This window comes from Triplophysa dalaica, chromosome 1 (assembly GCF_015846415.1).
Source record: "Triplophysa dalaica isolate WHDGS20190420 chromosome 1, ASM1584641v1, whole genome shotgun sequence".
In the NCBI taxonomy this organism is placed as follows: Eukaryota; Metazoa; Chordata; class Actinopteri; order Cypriniformes; family Nemacheilidae; genus Triplophysa; species Triplophysa dalaica.
The window spans coordinates 7,178,293-7,203,084 of NC_079542.1; the positions used below are offsets into that span (position 1 = coordinate 7,178,293).

At 37.5% G+C, this 24,792-nt stretch overlaps 2 protein-coding genes across 3 annotated transcripts in view; both read left to right on the top strand.

The window, feature by feature from the left end:
• The first annotated feature begins 1,754 nt into the window (after window positions 1-1,754).
• tmem41b (transmembrane protein 41B) lies at window positions 1,755-5,958 on the top strand. Its single transcript, XM_056742764.1, has 7 exons — window positions 1,755-1,994; window positions 2,858-2,975; window positions 3,055-3,183; window positions 3,497-3,590; window positions 3,736-3,840; window positions 3,932-4,070; window positions 4,191-5,958. Exons 1-7 carry the CDS (start codon window positions 1,901-1,903, stop codon window positions 4,358-4,360), a joined length of 849 nt encoding a protein of 282 aa, XP_056598742.1. The 5' UTR covers window positions 1,755-1,900; the 3' UTR covers window positions 4,361-5,958.
• Window positions 5,959-7,677: 1,719 nt separating this feature from the next.
• The window catches only part of dennd5a (DENN/MADD domain containing 5A), a 36,181-nt gene continuing 19,066 nt past the window's right edge, over window positions 7,678-24,792 (top strand). Inside the window, exons 1-4 of one of the 2 annotated variants that reach the window (XM_056748733.1) lie at window positions 7,678-7,961; window positions 20,882-20,953; window positions 21,536-21,645; window positions 23,093-23,765. In XM_056748733.1, coding sequence (XP_056604711.1) covers window positions 7,862-7,961; window positions 20,882-20,953; window positions 21,536-21,645; window positions 23,093-23,765 — 955 coding nt within the window. In that variant the 5' untranslated portion in view covers window positions 7,678-7,861. The remainder of the gene's footprint in view (window positions 7,962-20,881; window positions 20,954-21,535; window positions 21,646-23,092; window positions 23,766-24,792) is intronic. The other variant, XM_056748740.1, reaches the window with a different exon arrangement.

Consider the following 24,792-nt stretch of genomic DNA (forward strand, 5'->3'; position numbering starts at 1 on the left):
ATTACATCAAAAGTAACTCTAATTAAATTACAGAAAATATAAGAGTAATACCTTACTTTACTTTTCAAGGGAAAGGTAATTAAATTACAGTAACTGATTTCTTATGACTAGTTACACCCCACACAGTTCACTGTAAAGAAAAACGGTACAGTTTTAATAAAAATTGCTCTCCTGAAATCAAAGTACACCCCAATGAATTAATGCAGCCTCTTCTAAATCCTCTATAAAAGCACATATGCCATATAAGTCACTGAGATGGTCTCTGTGTAATCAAAATGTGTGCCATGACGGTATTTATAAATTTAAGAAAGAATGAGTTACACCACTTGCGCTTTAAAAAGGGGCAGGAGATCGAAATAAACTCTGGGTTTGCAAGAGAAAATCTGCTTCTGACCAGGTAAGGTTTATAGAGTAAATTACCATGGTTACTGACTCTGAGTATAAGTTACCTCTCATTTAGAAACAGGCTTGATGTGGGAGGTGAATTTCAGGTGGTTGTCGAACATCACCCCCAGGTTCCTCGCAGACTTTGTGGGTGTTATATTTGAGGATCTGAGCTGAATTGTAAGGTGTTGTTCAAGTGATTGCCGGGCCGGTATAACCAGGAATTCTGTCTTGAGGTTGAGTTGTAGGTGATGCTCTTTCATCCAAGAAGAGATGTCCAGAAGGCAGGCAGAGACACGGGCAGAGATGGTGGGGACCTCTGGCGTGTCATCTGCATAAAAATGATATGAGAACCCATGTGGGTATTTACCAGCGGTTTTTACTATGGTAACAGCACAGATTTTAACATTTGGTGGTTCAAAATCCCTAGTGAGATCTCTCTTCAAATTTGTAGAGCACTTTTTATTTTTAGTTCATGATTTTTCATTGCATGTCAGATAAGTGCCATTTTCACTTTTGTCACATCCATAACGCTACATATTCCTCATAAATGGACCCACGAAAATTATTATAAAGTAACAATTTTATGTTCTATAAAGAGGCATACTTTCTCCATTCATTGGGTTTTATTGCTTCAGCTTTATGCATTTTATTTTACAAAAGTCCTTCAAAATTTGTCCTCTCCCAAAAACGTGTCTTTTTTTTGTAACATCGATAACGCTTGTTTATTTCCCTTTTTTTAAATATATATTTTTTCATAGACTGACATTTTTGATGTTTAGACTCTATCAACAAGGGTTCAGTGAAATATAATCATACAGTTCAATATAATGGTAACAAATTCATTCTCCGAACATTTTTATGTCACGTCCATAACGCAAAATGTCACGTCCATAATGCTGCAATTCCCCATGTGCCTTAATTATTGGACCCAGTGAGGTGGTATCCACATGACATTCTTACATAAAGTGGTTACCATATTGTCTGTGCATCTATATTGGCTTTTAGTTTAAATAGATATAAAATATATCTATATCTAAGAGCAGTCTGAATAATGTTCCATCCATCCCTTCACAAAGAATAGTTGTGGTGTGGGGAATCGGACTGAAACGGCTGTTTTACTTGATTTTCTCAATGACACGTTTAATAATAATAATAAGAAGAAAATATGTTGCTCTCAATCAAGTATCACACAATCTGAAATGGTAGAAGTCACAAAGAGATCAAAAGTATTTTATTTCTGAATGTGGTAGACACACACCAGCCATGGACTTTTGGATTTTAGGTCCTGCATTTAGAATGTACCGTCGTGATCTCAACTCTAGGTGGCACTAAAGACCTTAACCATTTATCTTCCATCAGCCCAGAACACCACTAAAGAAGAAGAAAATACAGTCGCAGGTCACCGGTATTTTGTCTTGACGGCAGGTGGAGAGAGCCGGTTTAAAGGTTGCGTTGAGTTTTTAACTGCGACAGGATCTCCCTTCGTATATTTCTTTTGTTGAATCGCACCACAATGACCAAGAAGAGAAGCGGAAACCGCGAGACTGAAACCAGTCCTCTGGTGGGTGAGGAACCGAGGCCCTCAAAAGAAAGTCAAACGCTCAAAGGTAATTCAGAATTGTATGCCATAATCTCGCTTGCGGACTGTAACTAACTTCACATATTTATTTCATCAACGTTCCCCCATTATTCGGAGCTGTTGGATAAATACCGCAACGGTTGTAGTTTAGGGAGTAATGTGTAATGTTCAATGTAATTGTGTTATCTGTTCGAATCGGGTCCACCCATTACTCATACACTAACTGTCTCTCTTTATATTTATTTATTATTAATTAACACACTAACTGTTTCAACTTCATGTAAAGTGACTGGTCATTTAAAAAAAACCTGACGTCACTAGAAAGGCGCTTTGTATTATGTTTTTTAGTGTTGAAGCCCACATGAAATCTTCATTTTCCCATATTTACTTTGAGAATACCCAGTCTATGGAGAATACACATGCCTAGTACATCAGTGCAAATAATATTAAATATGTGTATTTGCTTTTTAAAATAAATAGTGTTAAATTATATAGTGATGGTGTTGGTGTGGTGTTTTGTATTTTGACTATTAAACAATAACAAAGAAGATCCCAATAAGCATATAGCAATTTATCTGGCTGTCTCAAACACCCAGGTGTGAGCTAGTATTTATTTCCTCTTACCCTTACAACAACAATTTGTAGTTGTAAAAGTAAAAATACCAGGAATCTGCAAACTTCAGTTACAGAAAGGACACACTGCTCCTTTAAGACAATGACAAAGACAATTTTTACATCACAGCAGACCTCTCAAGGGCCTTAATTTCCCTAAGGATTGTTAACAAGTGATGCAAAAAAAAGCAATGCATTGCACAGATGATATAAGAGGTATACGCGGTTTGGGAGGTTGCGCATAATTGTTTTCTTTTTTTATTTAAATCACTCTCTAAGGAACCCAGTCCCCTGGAGGAGCCTCTGCGCGCATGTCAATCCTCACCCTCATCACTATTTTTGCCTGTTCTGCTTGTGTTATGTATCTGGTGTTCCGTAATTTCCCCGAACTGAACGAGTAAGTCGTTCTTTTTCATTTCAGTCTGTAGTTTACTGTGCTTTATAGTTGTAATAGATGTTTTTCTGATGTCTTGCAGAGATGAGATGGAAAAGATGAAAATTCCTAAGGACATGGAAGATGCCAAAGCGTTGGGCACAGTACTGTCCAAATACAAAGACACTTATTATACTCAAGTACTGGTAGCGTACTTTGCTACATATATTTTGTATCCTTTGAGACACGACTACCGAATCTTGATTTTCTGGTTAGGTAGTTAATGTATTATTAAAAGAGGAATGTGGAAATAAATTGGGCCAAAAAGAATTACGACATATACATAAATATATGAATCATTGAATTGAATAATTATTGTTAGCTACAGAATTTATGTATTTTTACTATGTGAAAAGTATATGAAATCTGACTCAAGAAAGAAGCTCATCAGGCCAAATAGAGGCTTCATCGCATAATAGTGTACTTTAGTAGATGCTTTAGTTTCATTCATTGTGCTCTGAATACCTTAACTAACCTTTGTTCAGCCTTCAGACGTTTGCTATCCCAGGCTCCATATTTCTCAGTATACTTTCTGGTTATCTGTATCCCTTTCCTCTAGCTCTCTGCCTTGTCTGTCTGGTAAGCTTTTTGTTTATATGCAAATTTATGTATAAAGTATCTGTCATTGTGCTTGGGTTGTGCAATGCTTTGTCCACAAGTCCCTGAGATATTTGTCACATCATTAAATAGTTGTCCTGTACTATGTGTATTTCATGCTTTACAGTGTTCAGGGCTCGGAGCATCCCTTTGCTATATGCTGTCTTATTTAGTTGGGAGACCAATGGTCCACAAGTACCTCACAGAGAGAGCGCAGAATTGGTCACAACAGGTAAGACCTTCATATCAGTAGTCTTTATATTTATTCACAGTGTCAGTTGAATGGTCCTGATGTTGAGTGGTTGTTGTTCATGTCGTTTTAGGTAGACAAGCACAGAGAGCACCTCATAAATTACATCATTTTTTTGAGAATTACTCCTTTCCTTCCCAACTGGTTCATCAACATCACTTCACCAGTCATTAACGTGCCTTTAGGTGTCTTCTTTCTGGGCACCTTTCTTGGTAAGATAAAGCAGTGATCAAGATCCTTTTCACTAGATTTCGTAATGTTTGACGAATGTTTTTAAAACCGCAAACACACTTTAAATCCCCAACTAGTGACTGTTCTCCATTCTTTTGTAGGAGTGGCCCCCCCATCATTTGTGGCAATAAATGCCGGGACGACGCTGTACAAACTGACCACAGTTGGAGAGGGGGTTTCCTGGTACTCTGTCTTTGTGTTGGTGGCTTTGGCTATCGTCTCAATCCTTCCTGTCTGTTTTCAAAAGAAACTTCAGCAGAAGCTTGAGTAGACTTCTCCAGCTCTACATGTTTCAGCTCAGGAATTATACTGATCCTCTAATGGTCTCTTTTTGTTTTCTTCGTTTATACATGTAAAACACGCCCTCATGTCCTTCATATGATGGGCAGTCACGAACTGTGAGTGACAGACTGGCCTTCCATTGTTTCTCTGCTACTTTAATGGGATGAAAATTCTGTCACCGCTAACGCCCTCCGCGGTTAACCAACACCTTCAATTATATCAGTATCTTGATCTTCGTCAATTTCTTCAATGTTTTAAACTTCCCAATATTTTTCCAAACAACAGAAAGGCTATTTTAAACAATTCTGATGAACTGGAAATCTTTTCCCTTCCTTTGAAGTTGTCGAACGTCGCAATGAACCCACTTTAATATTCACATTTGTTTGAGAATTGGGGTATTACGTGCATCAGAAACGTTTTGAGGGTAAGCTTGTTGGGTTTACTGCTTTTGATTTTAATCTTAATTCTTAGATAAAACTAAAGATAAAATGCAGTAGCAATATCATTCTCTCTCAGTGCCCTGTGTACTGCTGCTTACTATAGTTGGTAGTGCTTCTCGGTACGGACTTTCATTTTCCCATTAGTGATACAGTTGGATGATGCCACAGTAGTATTACAGATCAAGACTGTCTGTATATTGCATCTGTCTAGATTTGTTCTGCCTTTATTATAGGTTCTATAAATGCAATTAAATAATGGACATTCTAGCGTTTTATACACTTAACAATTACAGCAAACTACTGGCCACCTGGTCTAAGTAAAAACATCCTCTTTGAACTTGGATGCAACCTTTAGAAATGGTCTATTGCCAAATCATTATGAGTTTATTTCATTGAAATAGTTCATAGTTTGAGTGGACTCGTACTAGATATAATGTTTCATTTTTCATTTAAACCACGAAACAGAGGGAAGTATTAATGTTCAATATTTTAGATTTAGTTGATTTCCTGGACCTAGTCGAGCCAAACTACTGTAATGGATTGTAAACGGAATATGACGATGCAGCTTAGTGGACATGTGTGCATTGTGGAAAGCTGCCTTCTGCAGTTAAGTCTGGCGATGACAAAAATGATCAGTCTTAAAATGATCAGTCTTACATAATACTTAAAATACAGCTTTCTGTCCTCTTTGTATACCTGAAAGCGAGTCTTATTACCTGACTGAATTTATGCTTGCATGTTCAGTTTGTCATTCCAGTTTGTCATTTCAAACTGTTCCTATAGTGACTGTAATAGAACATGGACCTAGAGGAAAGATGAGACTTAACTGAGTTCTTGTTCTGCAACAGTTTTAGGGTTTAGTAAACTTTATTGGTTAAAATTATAAATACAAAATGATCTGTCTGGCAATTTTTGCCATTTCTAAATTGTGCTCAATAACTTCATTTTTCATTTTTTATCAATCATATTTTTACAGGGGTGTCTCTGATCCATAGATTAAAATGACTGGTTACAGTATTATATTTAATTGAAAAACTACTGTTGTGTCCTACATTTGAAAAGATATTCATTGACGTCTGTCCAACTTCTTCATACGTGTAAAATAGAAAGATTTATTATTGAATAAATAAATACTTATTTAACATTTTCCTGTTCTTAATTCATTGATTACAATTTACTTTAAATATTCAGATGTTTGTTAAGAATCACTTAGTAATTTCTAAGTTGGCTGGTGCTGATGATTGTAAAAGTATAAAAGACGATTTAATAAACGTAATAAACTTATAGATTTATTCAGTAACCATATATGGAGTTGAATGCTACAGTTTACATAAGAATAGTTTTATAAACTTTTTGCACAGAAGTGTGATTTGAGTGATTTGAATGTGGCCCATTATGTATGGACATCATTTACCGATTTAAAACTAACAAAAAAGTGTCCAGAAACAAACATCTTTGTGAGAAATCTTTGCCTAATATTTGTGCTTGTCCTATTTTTTTAATATCTTTCTAAAAAGCGATTTATACGGTTTAGCGTAAACCTTTGTCTTGTGCAATTATTTAATACACCGCCAGAGTGCAGCGTCGTATAACATTAAAATGCAGCCACAGTTTATTGCGGCAAGTAGTTGTAGATAATACAAAAGATGACGTATTTCCGGTTCCATCGCTCCGAAGTGTATGAGTTTTTGGTAAATCGCCCAAAATAAGGTCTGTGGTTAACTAAACCTCTAAATATTGATATAAAACACACCAATTATAACCCGCTTGTTATTTTTAAAGCCTTATTGTGTCTTAAAAACGGCAGTTGCTAAGAAGTTGCTAGAAGCGACAACTTCCTTTGGTGGGGACGTTAGAAGTCATAGCGCATATAAAACTCACAAATAATGCACCATATGCACAAATCTCTTAAAACGGATTTATATGCGGATTCATTCACGGGTTAATTACCTTCTCGGGAACACATTTTTAATAAAGTTTGAAAAACTTGTAGGAGGTTTGTTGGGGGTGACGTTGATATCGAGCGACCTTAAATGTAGTATGTTAATAGCATCCTGTTAACTTTTTTTTCTACCGATTGTATTTCGACCTTAACAAATGTTGTGTTGATTTGTAAAGATTATCTTGATAGACAAAACTTGTACACATCATAACCCTTTGTTGATCACGGAGCTGATCCTCTCCATTACTCTGAAATTAATTCTTTGTTGATGATTTCTTGCCTGAATTAGGACACGTTTTCCCGGTTCAATAATCGATTATGGCGTCCGATCTAACGGCTTAATCCGATGATGTACCTGTGTCATTTGATTTTAATTTAATTATTAAAATAATTTAATATTATTTGTAAATTTCAAGTTATTTGAAAAGTTGTATTATTTCTTGCATTAATTAGTGTTCTTTTTTGTATAACATGTTTTTATTAGATTTTAAGACAGCAAACATTGCATACATTACCAACCCTCCCCTTACCACAAAATCCTCATCAGATTCGCAAGGTATATATGTATATCTACACCAGTTTATTATACCCTTTATAATCATTCAACTTGTATGAAAGTGTCACTCATCAAGTACTTTTTCGATATTTCCGTCCTTAACAAAATCCAAAAACATCTCTTACATTTAGGCATTTGGCAGACGCTTTTATCCAATTAAGTCAATTAAGTTAATTATTTTTATTATAAACTGCATAATAAATATTGTTTTGAAATATTTATTTATCTATGATCATTCGTGATGAATTCTGTGTTGTTGTTTTTTTGTAATTAGACTGTTAAAAAAGATATAATAAAAAAGTATGCACGCACAATGATGCGCCTGAATAGACGGACGGAAGCGCAAAACGGCGAGCACCGCGCATGCGTACCAGTGGCCGTTAAGTACGGAGGCAGCCGTGAACAGCTGTAGCGGAGGCCCACAATGCTATTGGCGCTCTTGGCTACTGCCTTCGTTGCATCTGCAATGGCTGCGAAGTCTGAACCGGAGATCTCTTACTATGCGCTCCGTTAGACCCGCGAAGAGAAGCGCACAAGCGGAGCCGTCTCAAAATGAGCACCGGATTCAGCTCCAGCTCCTGTCGGTTCGCGGATTATTTGGTGATCTGCGGTCTGGATACCGAGAGCGGCTTAGAACCAGACGAGCTGTCCGGTAAGACCCGAACATACACCTAAAATGCTTTTAGGACATCGATTTTGACAAAACCGTGTGCTATTATTGTGCATTTGTCCTCAAATATGTTAGTGATGTGTTTATAATAATCCACAGGCTGTACTAAATAGTAAACGGAAAAAAATCTAAATGTAGGACAAGCATACGATTCAGCACACTAGTCAATTGTTGAGATTTAGTAAATATTTCGGATTTTATAATGGGTTGACACTATAAATATTACTAAATCTATAGATTGTCCATTCTTAGAAGGAAAGGAACTGGAAATATAGAGGAATAATACAAAAACGTTTTTTTAATGACAAAACATACGAATCGAATCGAATGGGTACAACAACAACAACAACAGAAGACAATCATACAACATCGTAACACCTCCATGCATGTTTTATATTTGTTACACAATATAATACTGTATTTGTGTAATCCAAATTACACTATTCACAAGTACAGACCCAACGATTATTTTCTTTATTTAAATAAATGTATATACATATATATGTATTTATTATGTACTATAGGATATTGTATAACCTTATCAATAACATTTGTACAGTGTTTCTCAAAAAGATTTTCATGTAAAGCTGAATGCATACAGTATTTATAAATGTGTTGACCTTATCTAAATGTTCATAACCAGCTCTATCATCTCTATTATACGTGTACTTCAGGCGAACAATGTTTAACAGTAAATTATTGATCATTTTCATCTTTAGAATGCTTTGACCAGCACATGAATTAAATCTGGTCAGTTCCTTATAGCATTTAAATTAACACTGTAAAAAGTCCATAAAGCATTTATTTTCCAGACAACAAGGTTAGGGGTTTACAGCGCTTTCTCGCCTGCAGGACGAGCACATGACTTCTTGTTTAGTGAGAGTTTAGGTTTTCTGTGGTTTAGTGCCTTTTCCTCTTGTGTTTCCTGTTAGATTTGCACTTGCACTGAAATCAGATTTGGTGTTTTCCTCATATGTTCATAGTTCTTTGTGGAAAAGCACATTTTTAAATTCATAAATCTCCCCCTTGTTTAATTTCGTAAGAATTGTGTTGCATCTGATCATGTTCGTGCTGATCTGTAAATTGTGGTGTTTTAGATGGCGTGTGACAGGGGAAACACTGTGTATCAGTCATTGGATTAGTTTTGTTTGCTGAATTTCCCAGAGATTTCCAGATGTGACTTGTGCTGAGAAGTGGTTATTATTTACGTATGATGTATCTTGAGATAAAGGGTTACAGTGAAACTGTAGTAAATGTAACTGGTGTCCATCTTGATGTGTCCCCTGAGGGCAAGCCTGATGGATTTAGTGTGCTCCTGCTCCACATGGTGCCCTTCAGACAAATGAAGGGTCATAGATTTCACAGGAGAGTACAAAAAGGCATCAATTATCCAACCAACCACATTTGTTTCAAACGTTTGACACAAGAGCAATTTTAGCTTTGTGTTTTAAAACTACAGCCCTTATCTCAAAGCTCTTGTGTGTCTTGACCTAGTTAGTTGGGGAAAGAAACTGCTAACACACAGTTTTCAGAGGAAACAAGTTGGTCAAGTTTTTTTCTTTGTTGCACAGTTGCATCGAATGCGTGTTTCTAATGCACTCATACTCTGTAGGGATTTTTCTTTGTACTGTGCTGAAACATCCATGCCCGGTTTCACAGACAAGGCTTTGGGCTAGTCCCAGACTAAATGCAAGTTTGAGCTGTCTTTACAGAAATAAATTGCCCTGGCCCTGCCACGTCTTAAAATATGTCCGTGCCATTGTTTTGTCTCAAAATACACACCAGTATTGTTTTTATCTTAGGCTTTTTAAAAAAGCGACTTAATTGTCCTTATTCAACTAGGTATGCACTGATACCACTTTTTCCTTTGCCAATCTGAGACCTGAATTCTGAGTTTCAGCCGATACCAATCCTGATCCGATACTAGCACTGTTTTTCTTGATCAACGTAGAATTGCATATATTTGTATCTTTTATTGACAGAGGTGGATAGTACTTAAGCATTTTTACCTTCAAGTACATTTTAATCTATCTGTACTTTATAATGTAGGGAAGTATTTTTTGTCTAGAGTAAAAACACAGATAAAGCATTTCATACTTAATACTCCACTACTTTTCATAAAAACAAGTTTTTTGTTGTTGTTTTTAACACAGCTTTCCTGTGGCTCAGTGGTTAGAGCATTGCACTAGCAATGACATATGCCAAGGTCATGGGTTCGATCTCTGGGGATTTCATAGAGTCAGAAAGAAATGTATAATACAATGCTATGTATCTCGCTTTGGATAAAAGTGTCCGACAAATGCATAAATGTAAATGTAACCTATTAATTTTGAGTAAATTAAAATCTTCTACTTTCTTTAACTTAAGTACTTTTACTTGTAAAAGTAGGATATTTTAAATGTAATTAAGTACTGTCGGAGCCCTTTTTGAGCCTACACATGAAATGCATGTTGGAACTAAAATACAGATTTGTTGTTGGTCTCGTTTGAAAAAAGAAAAGTAGCTGGTTATTGGTGTTAGGTTTCTTGTAAAAACCAAATAAAAAAAGTTTGTTTTTCTTTGATTAAAAAATGCATTAAAAAATATGGGTTGCAAAAGGATGACCAAAAAATTAAGCACACTCTTTACAAAAAAAGAATCAATTACTCTCCCTACATAAATTATAAAAAAAACACCAAATAAATCTGTATTCTAGATTCTTAAACCTTTCCACTGATATATAGTTTGTCAAGATTCGATTCGAAATTACATGTACAATATTGACGCAAACTTGGGTGTCCCGTATACGGAACGGGTGAATTAACAGGCTACAGGAAAAAAACATATAAAAATGTATTTATAAATTGTACTGGAGTATGATATATGCTTTACAATTTTGTTCACATGAAGGCCAGCGGACTCATTTATAACCGTTGCGTATGCACATAACATGCCCTGAAAGAGGCGTACGCCACTTCCCACGCAAAAGATGGGATTTATAAAAACAAATTTGCGCACTTGCATGCAAACTCTGACCCATATGCGTACGGACAGATCAGGAGACAGATCAGTTTCGGAGACAGATCAGTTTTGCGACACCAATGGTGAGTTAGTGAACTCAAGTTAGATTGCAGAAAGTAAGTGTGAAAAAACAATTATAAGCATTAATGCCTCAAACACATTTCATTTGACCTTAAATATTCTTATTATCACGAAGATTACATCTGCAGGGTTATTTGCGCTTGTATTGAGTGACATTTGTTTCATGAACCACTTGTAAAATCCAACTCAAATCTTCAATGAAAATTCAATCTAAATATTTAATCAGCACTGTCTCACCATCGCACAATGAGCACATGAGGAGGAGATGATCCGACTGCATAGACTATAGGGCAGCATCAAATACGATACAATAAATAGCTAAATATATTTTCCTTACTGTGCATAATCATCAATGTCAAAGTCTGGAAATATAGCCATTAAACTCTCGCACAATCATTTCTCTAAATGTCCTCGTTATCGGTACTAACTAAGTTCATTACAAAACCGGAATGAAGAAACATTCGTCTTTAACAATTATGTCTTAAAATTATATCTCAGGTGAAGGACACATCTACATAATGATGTGATTTTAATGAGGTGTTAATGATCAGTCTAAATGCTGTAAACATATTAATGCTGCAGAGACCTTCTTTGGCTTTAATATAATATTAATAGTAATTAAAACAATTATTAATAAGGAAATCTCAGTGAATCTCATGTGTGGCCATTTGTGATTTCGTTATGGAGATAAAGGATGGGATCAGGGGTTTTAGCATACGCACTTTTCAGAATTCTGGTGTACGTTCACTTTAAGTAGGTTTCCACGCACAGTTTTATAAATGAGGCCCTTGATACTTAAAAAATGTACCTGATTAAAATACTATTGTCTCTGTTACTATCTCAATGCAGAGTGGAACAGGCTTCGCTCATGCGAATTGCGGATGCAGAATGATGGGCTTTATGCACCCGCTTCATTCATGAGCATCCCGGACTTATAATGATGCGTCCTGATGATGATCCTTCTGATGTCGTGGATAATTCCTTGCTTAAAGCTACCGAAATACATGACATCTAATACAGTGCATGAAGTTTTAAGCTTAAGAGTAAAATCCACGGGTAACGCAATGGATCGCATTTGAATGGAACCTGTCAGTACGATACCAGATCTACCAAAAAAGATCCCGTAGCGGCCCAGATTCCGATCCAGAGTATCGGATCGGTGTATCCCAAATTTAACTAAACCATAGTTTTGGCCTTTGTCTTTTCCTGTGTTGTAACCTGGCCGATGCAACAAAGCTCCAAGACTTGTAAATCTAAAGTTTTGTCCTTAGCGGCTGCTAATATTCATAAAACCGAACGTCATTTTCAATAATATTAGCCATAATGTGCAGCCTCTGCACACAATCACAATCTTCTTGTAGTATTTGGTGGCGGATGCCTTATCAGCGTCTGGTACGTTTAGCACCACCTGCAGGAAGGGAGTGTTGTGGCTGTACAGTATGGCTAATATTGACGTAAAAATGACGTTCAAACTGAAAATATTGAGCGAGTCACTTTTCACATGTCAACATGTCGCCAGGAGCCGCTTTTTGGAATTATGTGCTTTAGGAACTCTTAGAACGGCTGACCCCATATACTCCCATTATATGTAGCAGAGAGGACTGCGGATTTACCAAACAATCTTCTTTATGGTTCTACTCAAGACAAAAAGTCACCTACATCTCGGATGGCCTGAGGGTGACTAAATTAACGGTAAATTTGAGTTTTTGCCTGAACTATCCCTTTAACACATCCCTCAAAAGCAGAGGAAGGCACCATTGACTTTCTGGTGGACTAGTAGGCCACACCTCATTTACATTACACCTGTGAATAAAAAAACGTAAAAGTCACAGGCACACATTTTGTAGGTTCAGCCTTCTTTTTTTACCTCAACTGTATGTATACCACAATGTACATCCTGTGCATTTATGTTTACACTATTTATTTATTTTTTTGCACTTTTTGCAAATGCACTGTAGTATACAATTGTACTGTTATGTCTGGCTGCTCATGCAGAATAATTTCCCCACAGTGGATTAATGAGTGATCTACCTACCTTATCTATCTAACCCCGCCCCTAAACCTAAAATCATTGGTGTGAAAGCACATCGTTCTAAAACATAAGTAAAACAAAAGTCCATACGAATAGACCCCCTCGTAAAGTAGTTACACATTTTCGTGATTATATTGCCTCCACACACATCTCAAATATTAAGATTACATTATTAAACATGACATATATGCTCATTAGGGTTGCTCTGATCAGGATTTCTGCAGCCGATATTGAGAACCGATTTCTTGTCATCGTGATTGGCCGATACCAATCCTGATGCTTCAAGCTTTGTAAACATATGTAAGCTCTCTGATCACCATTAACCTTTTTCAGGTAAATTCATGCTATAGATGTTGCCTTTTGTAATATATTTTGAATTTTGTTATTTTACAGTAATTATGTAATATATGTTAATGTATTATAACTATTGTTTTAACAGAGTTCTAAATAATCACAAAAAAAATATTGTACATTGAACATTTTAAATGCGAAACAATACATGTCAAGATGTATGTCAGGCTACTTAATAAAGAGAAAAATAAACAGAAACAAATTGGACCAGTCCGATGTAACCTAAAAGATTTATTTAAACATTGTCTTATAGTAAACTGAGGAGGATAAATTAACATTTATTCCTCTAAAATTGAGAAGTCTGATGTAACTTTTCCAATACAAGGATGAGGAAAAAAATAAAATAGTCCTCAACGTGAGATTTCTTTGGAACATATACGACAAATTGCACATTTTTCAAACATAGATATAGTTCCACACGGGCGATGACATGACTGCGGTACCAAATCAGTAACGTCCTCATGCATTCTAGACGTCATCTTGCAGTGACATCCTCATATTGCGATCGGTTCGTGAGATCGGTCAAGTTGGTGAGTACCGATCGAGTCATAAAATGTGATTATTGGCCGATCGATCAGAGCATACCTTATCCTCAATGACTGTGATTAGGTAGCGTTCGTTGTGGATTTTCTGAAATTATTGTATTTTTAGTCCTGATCCAGGAAGGAAAGGTCTGTTTGCAACCTCTAGAGGTCTGACTATTTGCTTTTGCATGGGTATTTCAGAACACCATAGCTGCTTTGTTTACGCTGGTCAGCTGTATACAGTTCTGAATGTTCTGCTTCAAGCATCCTTGTACAAACAAGGAATCTGTTGATTTTTGTGATTATAAACAGTGCCTTTAAGCTTCTTTTGCTGTCCTTATAAGTCTGTTTTTATGTTTGAAGGGATATGCTGTAACACGTGACTGCAGCTTTATGCACTGTGTTGTTGATCCATCATGTTTGCAATAAAGCATCTCTTCATCTGGTCTGTTTGATGGGTTTTGAATGACAATTGACCGTGTGATCCTTGTTTCATGCCTTGAGAAAGTGGCAGGCATTCAAGGTACTGCTCTAAATTGGTTAAGATCTTTTCTGTCAAAATCTTTTTGTTATTCTAAAGCCGGCTTCACACAGCACGCATAAGCAGAGCATGAGCAGGGCGCGAGCAGCGCATGAGCAGCGAGTAGATAAGTGTCTCGTCACAACCCTACTAAGGTCAATTAATTTCTAACTTTCTAAGATCTGGAGAAGCTGATTAATGCTTTTGTGTTCTCTAGACTTGACTACTGTAATTCTCTGTCTGTGGGCATATGTCAAATAATATAAAATCGGCTGCAACTAGTTCAAAATACTTCAGCCAGATCTTGACAGGGACCCGCAAGTATGACCATACTTCCTCTATCTTGGCTACCTTGTTCTGGTTGCCAGTCCAAGACAGGGTTTATTTTAAACTTTTGTTTTATGTTTACAAGGGCCTAAATGGACTGGCCCCCCTTATATATCTGAACTCCTCTAGGTATACAATCCACTCAGGTCTTTAATGTCCTCAGATCGAGGGGGTTTATTTGTGCCGAGGACAAAGTACAAGCAAAGGGTAGACAGGTGTGCTTTTGTAGTTGCAGCACCTAAGAGATGGAACAGTTTACCATCCCATATTATACTTGCCCAAACTTAAAGTTCCTTCAAGAGTCATCTGAAGGTACATCTCCTTTGTGTAGCCATTACATGCGTTCCTGAAGCGTTAGCATATCTTTTGGCAAAGAGTATGAAAATGAGAGCCATTGTCGTTCCTTTAATTTTTCTGCTGGGCCTGAAGCTTGAGCCTGATTTAGCTGTAATGGAAAACAGCCATTAGACTGTTGAATTTAGGTCAGCAAGTTTAGTTCTCGGGCAAGTTTGAAAGAAGTATTTTTTAATGAACATTTGATATGGTTTCCTCCCTCATCAGGAGAATTCAGGACAAAACAGAAGAAATGTTTCTTTTAGATGGATTGATTATGTTTGCCGATATGGATAAACAAGCTGAAGTTCTTTTCGAGTGTAAGCAAAGCAGATGTTTATTGTAGGTTACCAAAGAAGGAAACGTTATAAATGTTAAGCCATTATATTTGCATATAGAACACTGCACCACATTTGTAAAACTAGAATCAAACACTGTCAGGGGCAGACCTAGATTTTGACATGGAGTAGGAAAAAATATCTCAAAATAAAGACGCCAGCTAGAGCATGGGAGGATTTCTGGCTAGAAACATTCACTTGCCCTATTGGGTCAGTGCTGTTGTCACATTTTGGATGAACTATCGGACATAAAATCTTTGTAATATAATGAACATTGTTTTCAAGTTGGGTGATTCAAAGCTTTTTCTTAACAGATTGACATTGACAATTTTTTTGTGGGTTTGCTAAATTCAAGAAAGCTAATTGGTCAACTACTGAATGTGATGTTAAGGAGTTAAACCAATGCCTCTTTTCTGTAAGAGTTTGTGCTTAAAGAGCATCGTGTCCACAATGGTTTTTACAGCACTACTCTTATCTGTTTCCTTCAGTCAGTTTTTGGGGAACTGAAAGTTTTCTAGATAATTTGTTGTTACAGTAGGTGTGATTATGGTTCTTTTTTATTAATTCCCTTTGAGTTACACGACAGTAAATAATTGAGTTTGTTATGCATCAGTCGCTTTTCCTACCGATGGTTGAAAGAGCTGATTAGTTTAACATTTTCTTATTTTACAGTCACAGTGTCCCTCACGACTCTTTGTAACTGAATCATTTCAGCATTGAATTTTGCTTGCAAATTGATTTTTGTTACAGGTCTACTAGTGAATCGTAGAAGAACTGGTCACAACCATCAAAGAAAGTCTGAAGATAAAGCATATCTACTCCACTTAAAGGTCATGGAAGTGCTGGTCAACACATGCATGACCCTTATGGTTCAAGAAGGGAACGCATTCCTGATGTGAGAACAGAACATCATACTTCCTGTCAGTGTTGGAAACATTGGACAGTGTAGGCTAAGTAGAGCTACATGCTGTAGAAAAATCTGAGAAGTCAATCCGTAACTTTTGCTTCTATACCTCTATCTATGTGTGAACCGTAAAATTGCAATTTATGTTGCATACTATTCCTTGCTTAGGTTGAAGTTAAATTATATCAAACAAAAATTTCTTGTGAAATCGTGTAGCTCAACTTAAAAATCATTGATATGTTTACTGTGGCAAGACCCATTAAATGCTATAGTGTTTAAATGTACTTGCTTAATAAGTGCTCTTTGTTGGAAGCTTTAAACATTTGATTCCCAAGCTTGGCAATCTTATTCATAGGTGATTCTATATGAATATAATACATAGTGTGGGAACCCTGAAGTTTGCTGTCTCCTGCACACATACACATTGTCATAACACAGTAACCAAGTCTTTACAAGGACACTGAAACGGGAAGCACTTTAGCACCTCTGAGAAAGTTCTTGTGGACTGAGTGTGTACTGCATGCTTAATGGAGAAAATGACATGACCTAAACCTTTACCACTAGAGAGCCACTATGCCTTCTTATACCTTCTTCTAAGAAGTAACATTTCACAGATTACCTGTTATTAATCGCTTTATACAATTATCTCTCTCATCCACTGTCTTATCGGTAATGCATATCAGCAGTAGTTTACAAATGCAGCAAACTTTCTGACAAAATCTTCTTTTATTCCCAATGATGGAGCGCGCATGGTGAAGACTTCATTAGCATATGCATGAGAGGCCCTGCTGGCAGAGAGATGTGATTGGCTGGCTCTTGGCCTGGGTGCACTATTAGGCCCTTGGTACACCGAGGACAGACAGCTGGGCTCGTCACACACACACACACACACACATAGAAATTTAAACACTATCCCGCAGGAGTTTCCCATGCACCCCTCTGAGCTGTTTCTCAATGACATCACTATGAAAGAGTGCTTCTTTGAGCTCCTCAAACTCCTCCCCCGGTCGGTCATTAATCTAGCATGATAAAGGAGTTTTGGAGGAAGTTGTTAAGGATTCTTGGTGCGTATTTATTCAATTCATTTTTGAGCTAGCTTTTGCATTGAAAAGTGACATTTGCTATTGTAACTGGGCAACATGCTCATTCATTGGTTTTTATATAGTTTATCTAGCATGCTAGATGCATTAGTTTAATTTTGGGTCAGTCCAGCCCTAACCATTTCATTAATTGCAGAAATTAGCTACATTTATCTGTGTCCCTGTGTAGGGTCTGTTTGTTCCCAAGTACTTCCTTGTCGCCTGGGCTACAAGCTGAACTGCACAAGTTGTGCCTGTGGCCGTCTACGGTGGGACTGCAGTAAAAGCGAAACTGCTCCCCTCTGAGATTTTTCTGCAGCCAATATGCAATATGATTTCTATGAAACACAGAGGAATACATTCAATGATGAAATGACCCCTTTTATAACACAGGGTGATCTTTGCTGTCCAGGGTCACAAACGAGGAAAGCTTGCAGTTAAGTCTTGCAGACAGTAAAACATTTTTTTAAAGCAATCATCGTACGCATTTTGACTACTAAATCCCGTTTCAGACATGTTGTTAAAGGTCCAGTATATGATATTTAGCAACATCAAACGGCGAGGTTGCGAATTGCAACCAATGGCTCACTCCGCCCTCCCTTTCGAAGCACTACGGTGGCTGACACAGGACTAAGATGTAGTCATGTTTTTTCTTCTTTGCCGAAGAAGATAAGATAAGGTATTTACGAAACGCCCTGTGTAAAGCAGCTTGTCCATTTAGGCCTACTGTAAAAAAATGGCAAATTCCATGTAAGGCGACCCACGGTGTATGTAGATAGGAATAGCTCATTCTAAGGTAATAAAACATAACACTTCATTATGTAAGCTGTTTATACACCTCTGAAGACATATTTATGTATATTATTGCATTTCTGAAAAATAGATTCTCCGAAAAATTACACATTAGACCTTTAATGTAATCCCTGGTGAGCTTTTGTACCATATTTTTTTGTTCTTTACAGAAAAAATTTTGTACAAAAAGCTATATTGCAAAAGCTTTTGTTGCTTAATGCTCATAGTGTATGTTTAATGTCACACTTTTGGATGCATGCAACGTTCAAAAAAATGTGTCTCTTGGTGTTGCTTCTGAGACGCAGAGCTGGTGATCACGCAGACAGTGAAAATGGTGCTGTTAATATAGACACTGATGTGAATTGTTGATAAAAGCTAAATTTGTGATAGTCTGGATGACTCGGATGAATGCTCTTTTTACTGCTTGAAGATGCGCTTGCAAACAGCACTGGAGTGCATATTAGATATGCATTTATGTCATTTCATTGTGTATGTGTTGCTGCTAAAACTGAAACATGCAAGAATCGATATACAAATAATGCTATTTTAATGTCTGTTAATTTGTGAGTAAAGCATATGAGATGCATTTTTAAGATTCGGAAGAAAGGCAGGACAGTAGTGGATTGGAGAGATGTGGCAATGGCTTTATTTTGGGTTTAGTGAACTTTAAAGACGTGTGCGCAGAGGGACTTAATACTTTCTGCTCCTCGCAGCTGTTTGGATATTTGCTTCAGAATCCGCTTTCACAGGAAAACATCGTCTACCATCTGTAACTCGTCTCTCTCACTGGATTTCATTAGCTTTGTCTCTTTCTTTACTTACACATAGATGTAGACTACACACTCTCTCTCTGTATCCAAGACCCAACACTGTCACAGCAATGATCCACTGAATTCCAGATATTCAGCAGAGATGCACATCCTTTTTATTTAATAATGTATCATATTCACAGAACTGTAGTGTACAGGGAATTAAATTGTTTATTTACACTACACTAAGTAGTAGTAAATAAATGTAGTTTAATTTGGTTTCTTGTTTGCTTTGTAAGGTACTGACCATCTTAGAAACAACAACATCTTATCAGCTGAGGAAAAAAGATCAGCATAATTTTAAAGTTTTTTCTTAGATTCTCAGTCTTCGTGAAAAGACAAAGTCATAACTTAAAAGTGGGGTGGGTGATTTGGAAAAGTGCTAACTTAAGCCTGCTAGCACTGACATTATAGTAACACCCTCTATGCGATTTGCCGTCCAAAGACACGCCTTCTCCGAACACATGAATGTATTTCGTAAATCCATGTAACAAATTACAAACTAAATCCATTAAATTCTTCTCGAAGCATGTACATACCTGTCCAAAAGAAATTGAGCAACCATGGTATCGTCTTAGACCCTTGGCCTGCCGGAACTGACTCCATCGTGTGGAAGGTGAAACAATGTTAAAAATATTATTTTAAATACAGTTTATCAACAAAACAGTCTAACAAAAGTTAACATTGAACCAGTTAAAATTAAATTAAACCAAGTCATAGATATAACCCGTAATGTTTCAACAAAGAGGATATTAGGCCACAAACAACATGTACCAGATCATTCAGTCTCATTTTGACTCAATTGACACGTTAAGTAAATATGATATCGTTTTTTCGGCCAAGCCCTAATTTCCAACCAACATGACAAAAATGTTCCTGGACAGGATCACCCATCCTGTCTTGAAGGCTGCTTTGCCTGTTTTTTACAACCCTCACATGTCTAGTTACAAATGTATGTTTATTATCATAAGCACCTACAACATTTTTACACATTCTTCTCAATTACCAGACATCAACTACTCACTGTGTCTATATAACAGAGTTAAAAGAGTCTTTTCCACTCTTGTAAATTGAGTCTAGTCTCTTTGACACTTTTTGGTGAATTTTTCAGCTAAAATGTGTTTGTGACTCAAGTGCTTCTGACCTTGACCGCATTAATGTTTGCATTTCATAATATCTAAAGCTTGTGTGATACTGACAAAATACTGAGTGATTTGTTTGGAGAGTTCTACTGGCGTGACTCATCCTCTCATGACCTCTGTTTTGTTATTCTCTTGAGGGAAAGGAATCATGTGAGATGCTGGCAGAGAATCAACAAGGCAGATGAACCAACAGAAAAAGTGTTGACGGCCCTTATATTATGACATTTTGGGGTGACTGGACATAAATCAGGAATTTTAGTCCTGAACATGATGATACTGTAGTTAATATCATTTTAATGGTGAAAATGAGTACAATTCAGCAATAAATAGATCCTAGTTTCTCTGGGACTGAACCAAACAGGGTCTTATACGTAACTATTGGCGTGTAATGCAAGAAGGATTGCTCAGGTCAACATATTTTACTAATAGGCCTTCTTTGTAAATATGGCTACTATCTTTCCAAAGGAAAATTTACTCTAAGTTTGTAAGACCCAACCAGCAATTTACCTCATGTTGTTTCAACATACTGTGTGTGACGGCAAGCACAACCTCTAAAGAAAACTATTTGCACGCTAAATTCAATCTTTGGAGGAAGATGAAGATGTTTTCTCTGATTAAAGATTTCCACATCCGACTGATCATTTGTATTGTTGTTTTATCTGTTATGTAGCTTTATGCCAGTATATACAGGCTACTAAATTCAGAGATGGTGCCAGAGGACAGTTGGCGAGTGCAAACGAAGGTAATCTCCCCCCCACTGTTCTCCACCTCTGCAGTCAACCGCTGTTTGCATCACAGTCAATCACAGCTCCGCTTGTGTCCTCTGACCTTTAACCTTTACACGCACTTCTTTCAAAGCACTGCTGTTTGCTCGTGTGTGAGTTGGCTGTGTACTAGGGTACAGTGGGATCACTCACTGTCCTCTTCCTCTTCAAGTCCTCTTCCTCTTCTCGCATCTCAGAAACAACCTGTCAGCACTTCAAACTGTTTGACAATCACTGCTTGGTGAACCAGGGGTTTCTCTGTTGGCTGTACTGTGCTGTAACTTCACTTTGAAATGATTTTGAGTCACGTCTTTCTCCAAACTTTACTGCTTTAGATGTTCCAGCACTCCGACTGGGTTAAATTTCTGGTTTTGGATGTTTTCTGCAACGCTTTCCTGGCAAAACAAGTCTGCTTTCAGAAAAAAAATAGGATGTGTTCTTTGGCTATGACATCAATGGATTGATTCATTTGTAATTTTGTGAGACCAGTTTGGCTAATGTTGATAAAACGTTTACCAGTTCTGAACGTCTTTTTTATTTTCTCTCTTTACTTATGTCAGGTGAGAATTTTGAGCAGAGTCCACTGCGGAGAACTTTTAAATCCAAAGTTCTAGCGCACTATCCCGACAATGTGGAGTGGAATCCCTTCGACCAGGATGCTGTGGGCATGGTGAGTGATGCAAATAGGATGCAATTTTATTTACATTTTTAAAGTAATTTATACTTGACAAGCATGAGTTTTTACAATTCCTTATGACAAGTTTTTTTAGGGATCAATTAATGGCCATATCGGTGTCGGCCGATACGATAACATAAAAAATGGCCATTTATCCGCCGATAATTTTTTTTATTGCCTGATAAATTTACATTTACATTTATGCATTTGGCAGACACTTTTATCCAATTGCATTATCCTATACATTTATACCTAGGTATGTGCAAACCCCTGGGATCGAACCCACAACCTTGCGTTGTACACACAATGCTCTTACCACTGAGCTACAGGAAAGCATTTATTTATTTTGCATCCCTAATTTTTTTGTCATAATACAATTGAGATAATAATAAATCATAATAGTATAAATCATAAATCATTCCCTCTTGTTAAACTTCTTCAGCTGCACACTGCTCACAGTTAAAATACATTACAGTTCTATCTTTCTGTCGTTGATCATTCACTTACTGCTTTTAGCTAAACATTATTGATGTAGGAACAGTATGTAGATATTTATGAATGTGTAAATTATAGGCACATAACCATATTGTTTCTTTCTTGAAACCTGTTAGACATGTGGCTATTAAGAACATTTTTCTGGGGTGCTCTGGAAAAACATCTCAAATTTGCTAATATATCGGTTATTGGTTTCCAATGTTAAAGAATTATCGTCTGTTGTTATCGGCCATAATTTACATATCGGTACATCCCAATCTTTTTTTGACAAAAAGTAAATGGAGTCAGTGCATCTATTCTGCATAGTTTGAAATCATTTCAGAAATCTATGTGCTTGTTATCAAGAAAATTGCTGCTTTTTGTTTATATGTTGGGCCTGGGTTCTCCTGAGGGTTTTTTTCTCGATTGGAGTTTGGGGTTCCTCGCTACCGTTTGCATACTGTTTTGCACTATTTGCCAGGCCAGGGTGCTGCTTTAGAATTCAAATTTTGAAGTTTACATAATTAATATTGCATATAGGAATTTATTGTCCGTTTGATATTCGACCTGTGTTCATCTCTCCTTTATCTTAAATGTGTGCTTTCACTGTGAATGCGTGCTTGTTTGTGTGTGTACGCGCTTGTCTGTGTGTCCGTCCGTGTGGATGTGTATGTCTGTCTTTTGTGTTTTCACCTTTTTTACAGGTATAAACTGTAGTTGTTTTGCTTGAAGTCAATATGTCTCATGTACAGCTGCTTCATAACAAAGAAAATTGTAATGAGCGCTATATAAATAAAGTTGGGTTGAGTTTAGAGTTGAGTTTTTTTTGGGAGAAAAAATTGAAATGGCTAAACACTGGCCAATCAACCTCTGGCAAATAAGGTTTGGATCAGATCAAATGAGGCTTACTTGAAATTGAGTATCCTTTTTTATTTTTAACAACACGTGTTGTCCTCTCTTTCTGCAGCTCTGTATGCCAAAGGGCCTGTCCTTCCGCACTCAGGCAGACATACGCGAGCCTCAGTTCCACTCCTTCATCATCACACGGGAGGACGGCTCACGCACCTATGGGTTCGCCCTCACTTTCTTCGAGGAGGTGACCAGCAAGCAGATCTGCAGTGCCATGCAGACGCTTTATCACATGCACAACGCTGAACAGTACGACATCCTGCACGCGCCCCCCATGCCTCACAGCCTCGATGACCCCCGACCCGGTCATCCGCAGCTGCACCCCACCCCCTCCCTCTCCAGGTTACAACGCTTCAACTCGTACGACATCAGTCGAGACACGCTCTACGTGTCCAAGTGCATCTGTCTGATCACGCCGATGGCCTTCGCCCACGCCTGCCGAAAGGTTCTGGAACAGCTGCACCAGGCCGTTACCTCGTCCCAGCCGCCGCCCCTCCCGCTGGAGAGCTACGTCTACAACATCCTCTACGAGGTCCCGCTGCCACCTGCCGGGCGTTCCCTAAAGTTCTCGGGCGTATATGGATCGATTTTGTGTCAGAGGCCCAGCACAGCCGAGCTGCCCCTATTTGACTTTCATATACAGGAAGTGTTTGAGCTGCTGGGGTTGGAGAACGTCCTGCAGCTCTTCACCTGTGCGCTTCTTGAGATCCAGATCCTTCTGTACTCGCAACGTGAGTAGTTTTCAGAATATTTTTGTGGTGCTTTGCAGTGGTCTTTATTCACCCTCATGTCACTTAAAACCTTTATAACTTTATTATTCAAAACCTTTATGACTTACTTTCCTCTGTGGATCACAAAAGAAGATATTTTGAGAAATGTATGGGTAGTTTTGCATCCATACAATGGAAGTCAATGGGGGCCAATGCTGTATGGTTACCAACATTCTTCAATTTCTTCATTTGCGGGGTGCAGACGAAAGAAAGTCACACGGGTTTGGAATGCGAGTAAATATATGGTGAACAAATCTTTCATATGAACAATTTTCTGGTTTAGACAGACTGTCAGATGGATATTGCACACAAATATGACCTGCAGATAAATTTTTATCCAATAACCCAAGCTGTTAATATCATTTGAATTAATCCTCTTTAAGTCCAAAGAAAAGGATGTGTTCTCCTGATTGGCTGGTGGTACAGTCCCAAGCCCTCTATTTGCAATTATACCGAGCTATGACGTGACCGGCGTCTAAACTCTATGCTTTTAAGAGCCCTTCAAACACAGTGTGGGTCTTGAAAAATTTCTGCTACCATATAATAAAATATCTGTAGTTTATGACGCACATTGATGCTTGAATTAAATGGTTGTGAATGAAGAAAGACGCCTTTTGCAGACATATTAACCAGTTGAAGCTGCTAGCAGCATACAGGAGGAAACTGGACTGAACATTGACGCTTAGTATATTCCCCTGTGCTCTGAGATTTAAAGTATATCTGATGCTTAAGCAGCCCCTAACATCACGTAAAATAAACTGTGATTGGTTGCTCTATGTTGCCAGTGGGCTCCTTCCTGTCTAGGTGGGCAGTTCTGAGGCAGAATGAACTACAATGTGTCAGAAATCTCTGGCAACATGAGATCTTAATAACATTTCTCGTATGCTCATGTTTTTTTGTGGTTACTATGACTTATCTACAAATACTATAGATATAGGGATAGTTTACCCAAAAATTTAAATTCTGCCATCATTTACTCCAAACTTGT

Excerpts from the sequence above, each read along its gene's own strand:
- tmem41b (XM_056742764.1), top strand. The coding sequence starts at position 1,901 with ATGACCAAGAAGAGAAGCGGAAACCGCGAGACTGAAACCAGTCCTCTG. Across the intron at positions 3,184-3,496 it reads TACTTTGCTACATATATTTT|CCTTCAGACGTTTGCTATCC; the intron begins GTATCCTTTGAG and ends ACCTTTGTTCAG. Across the intron at positions 3,591-3,735 it reads CTCTCTGCCTTGTCTGTCTG|TGTTCAGGGCTCGGAGCATC; the intron begins GTAAGCTTTTTG and ends CATGCTTTACAG.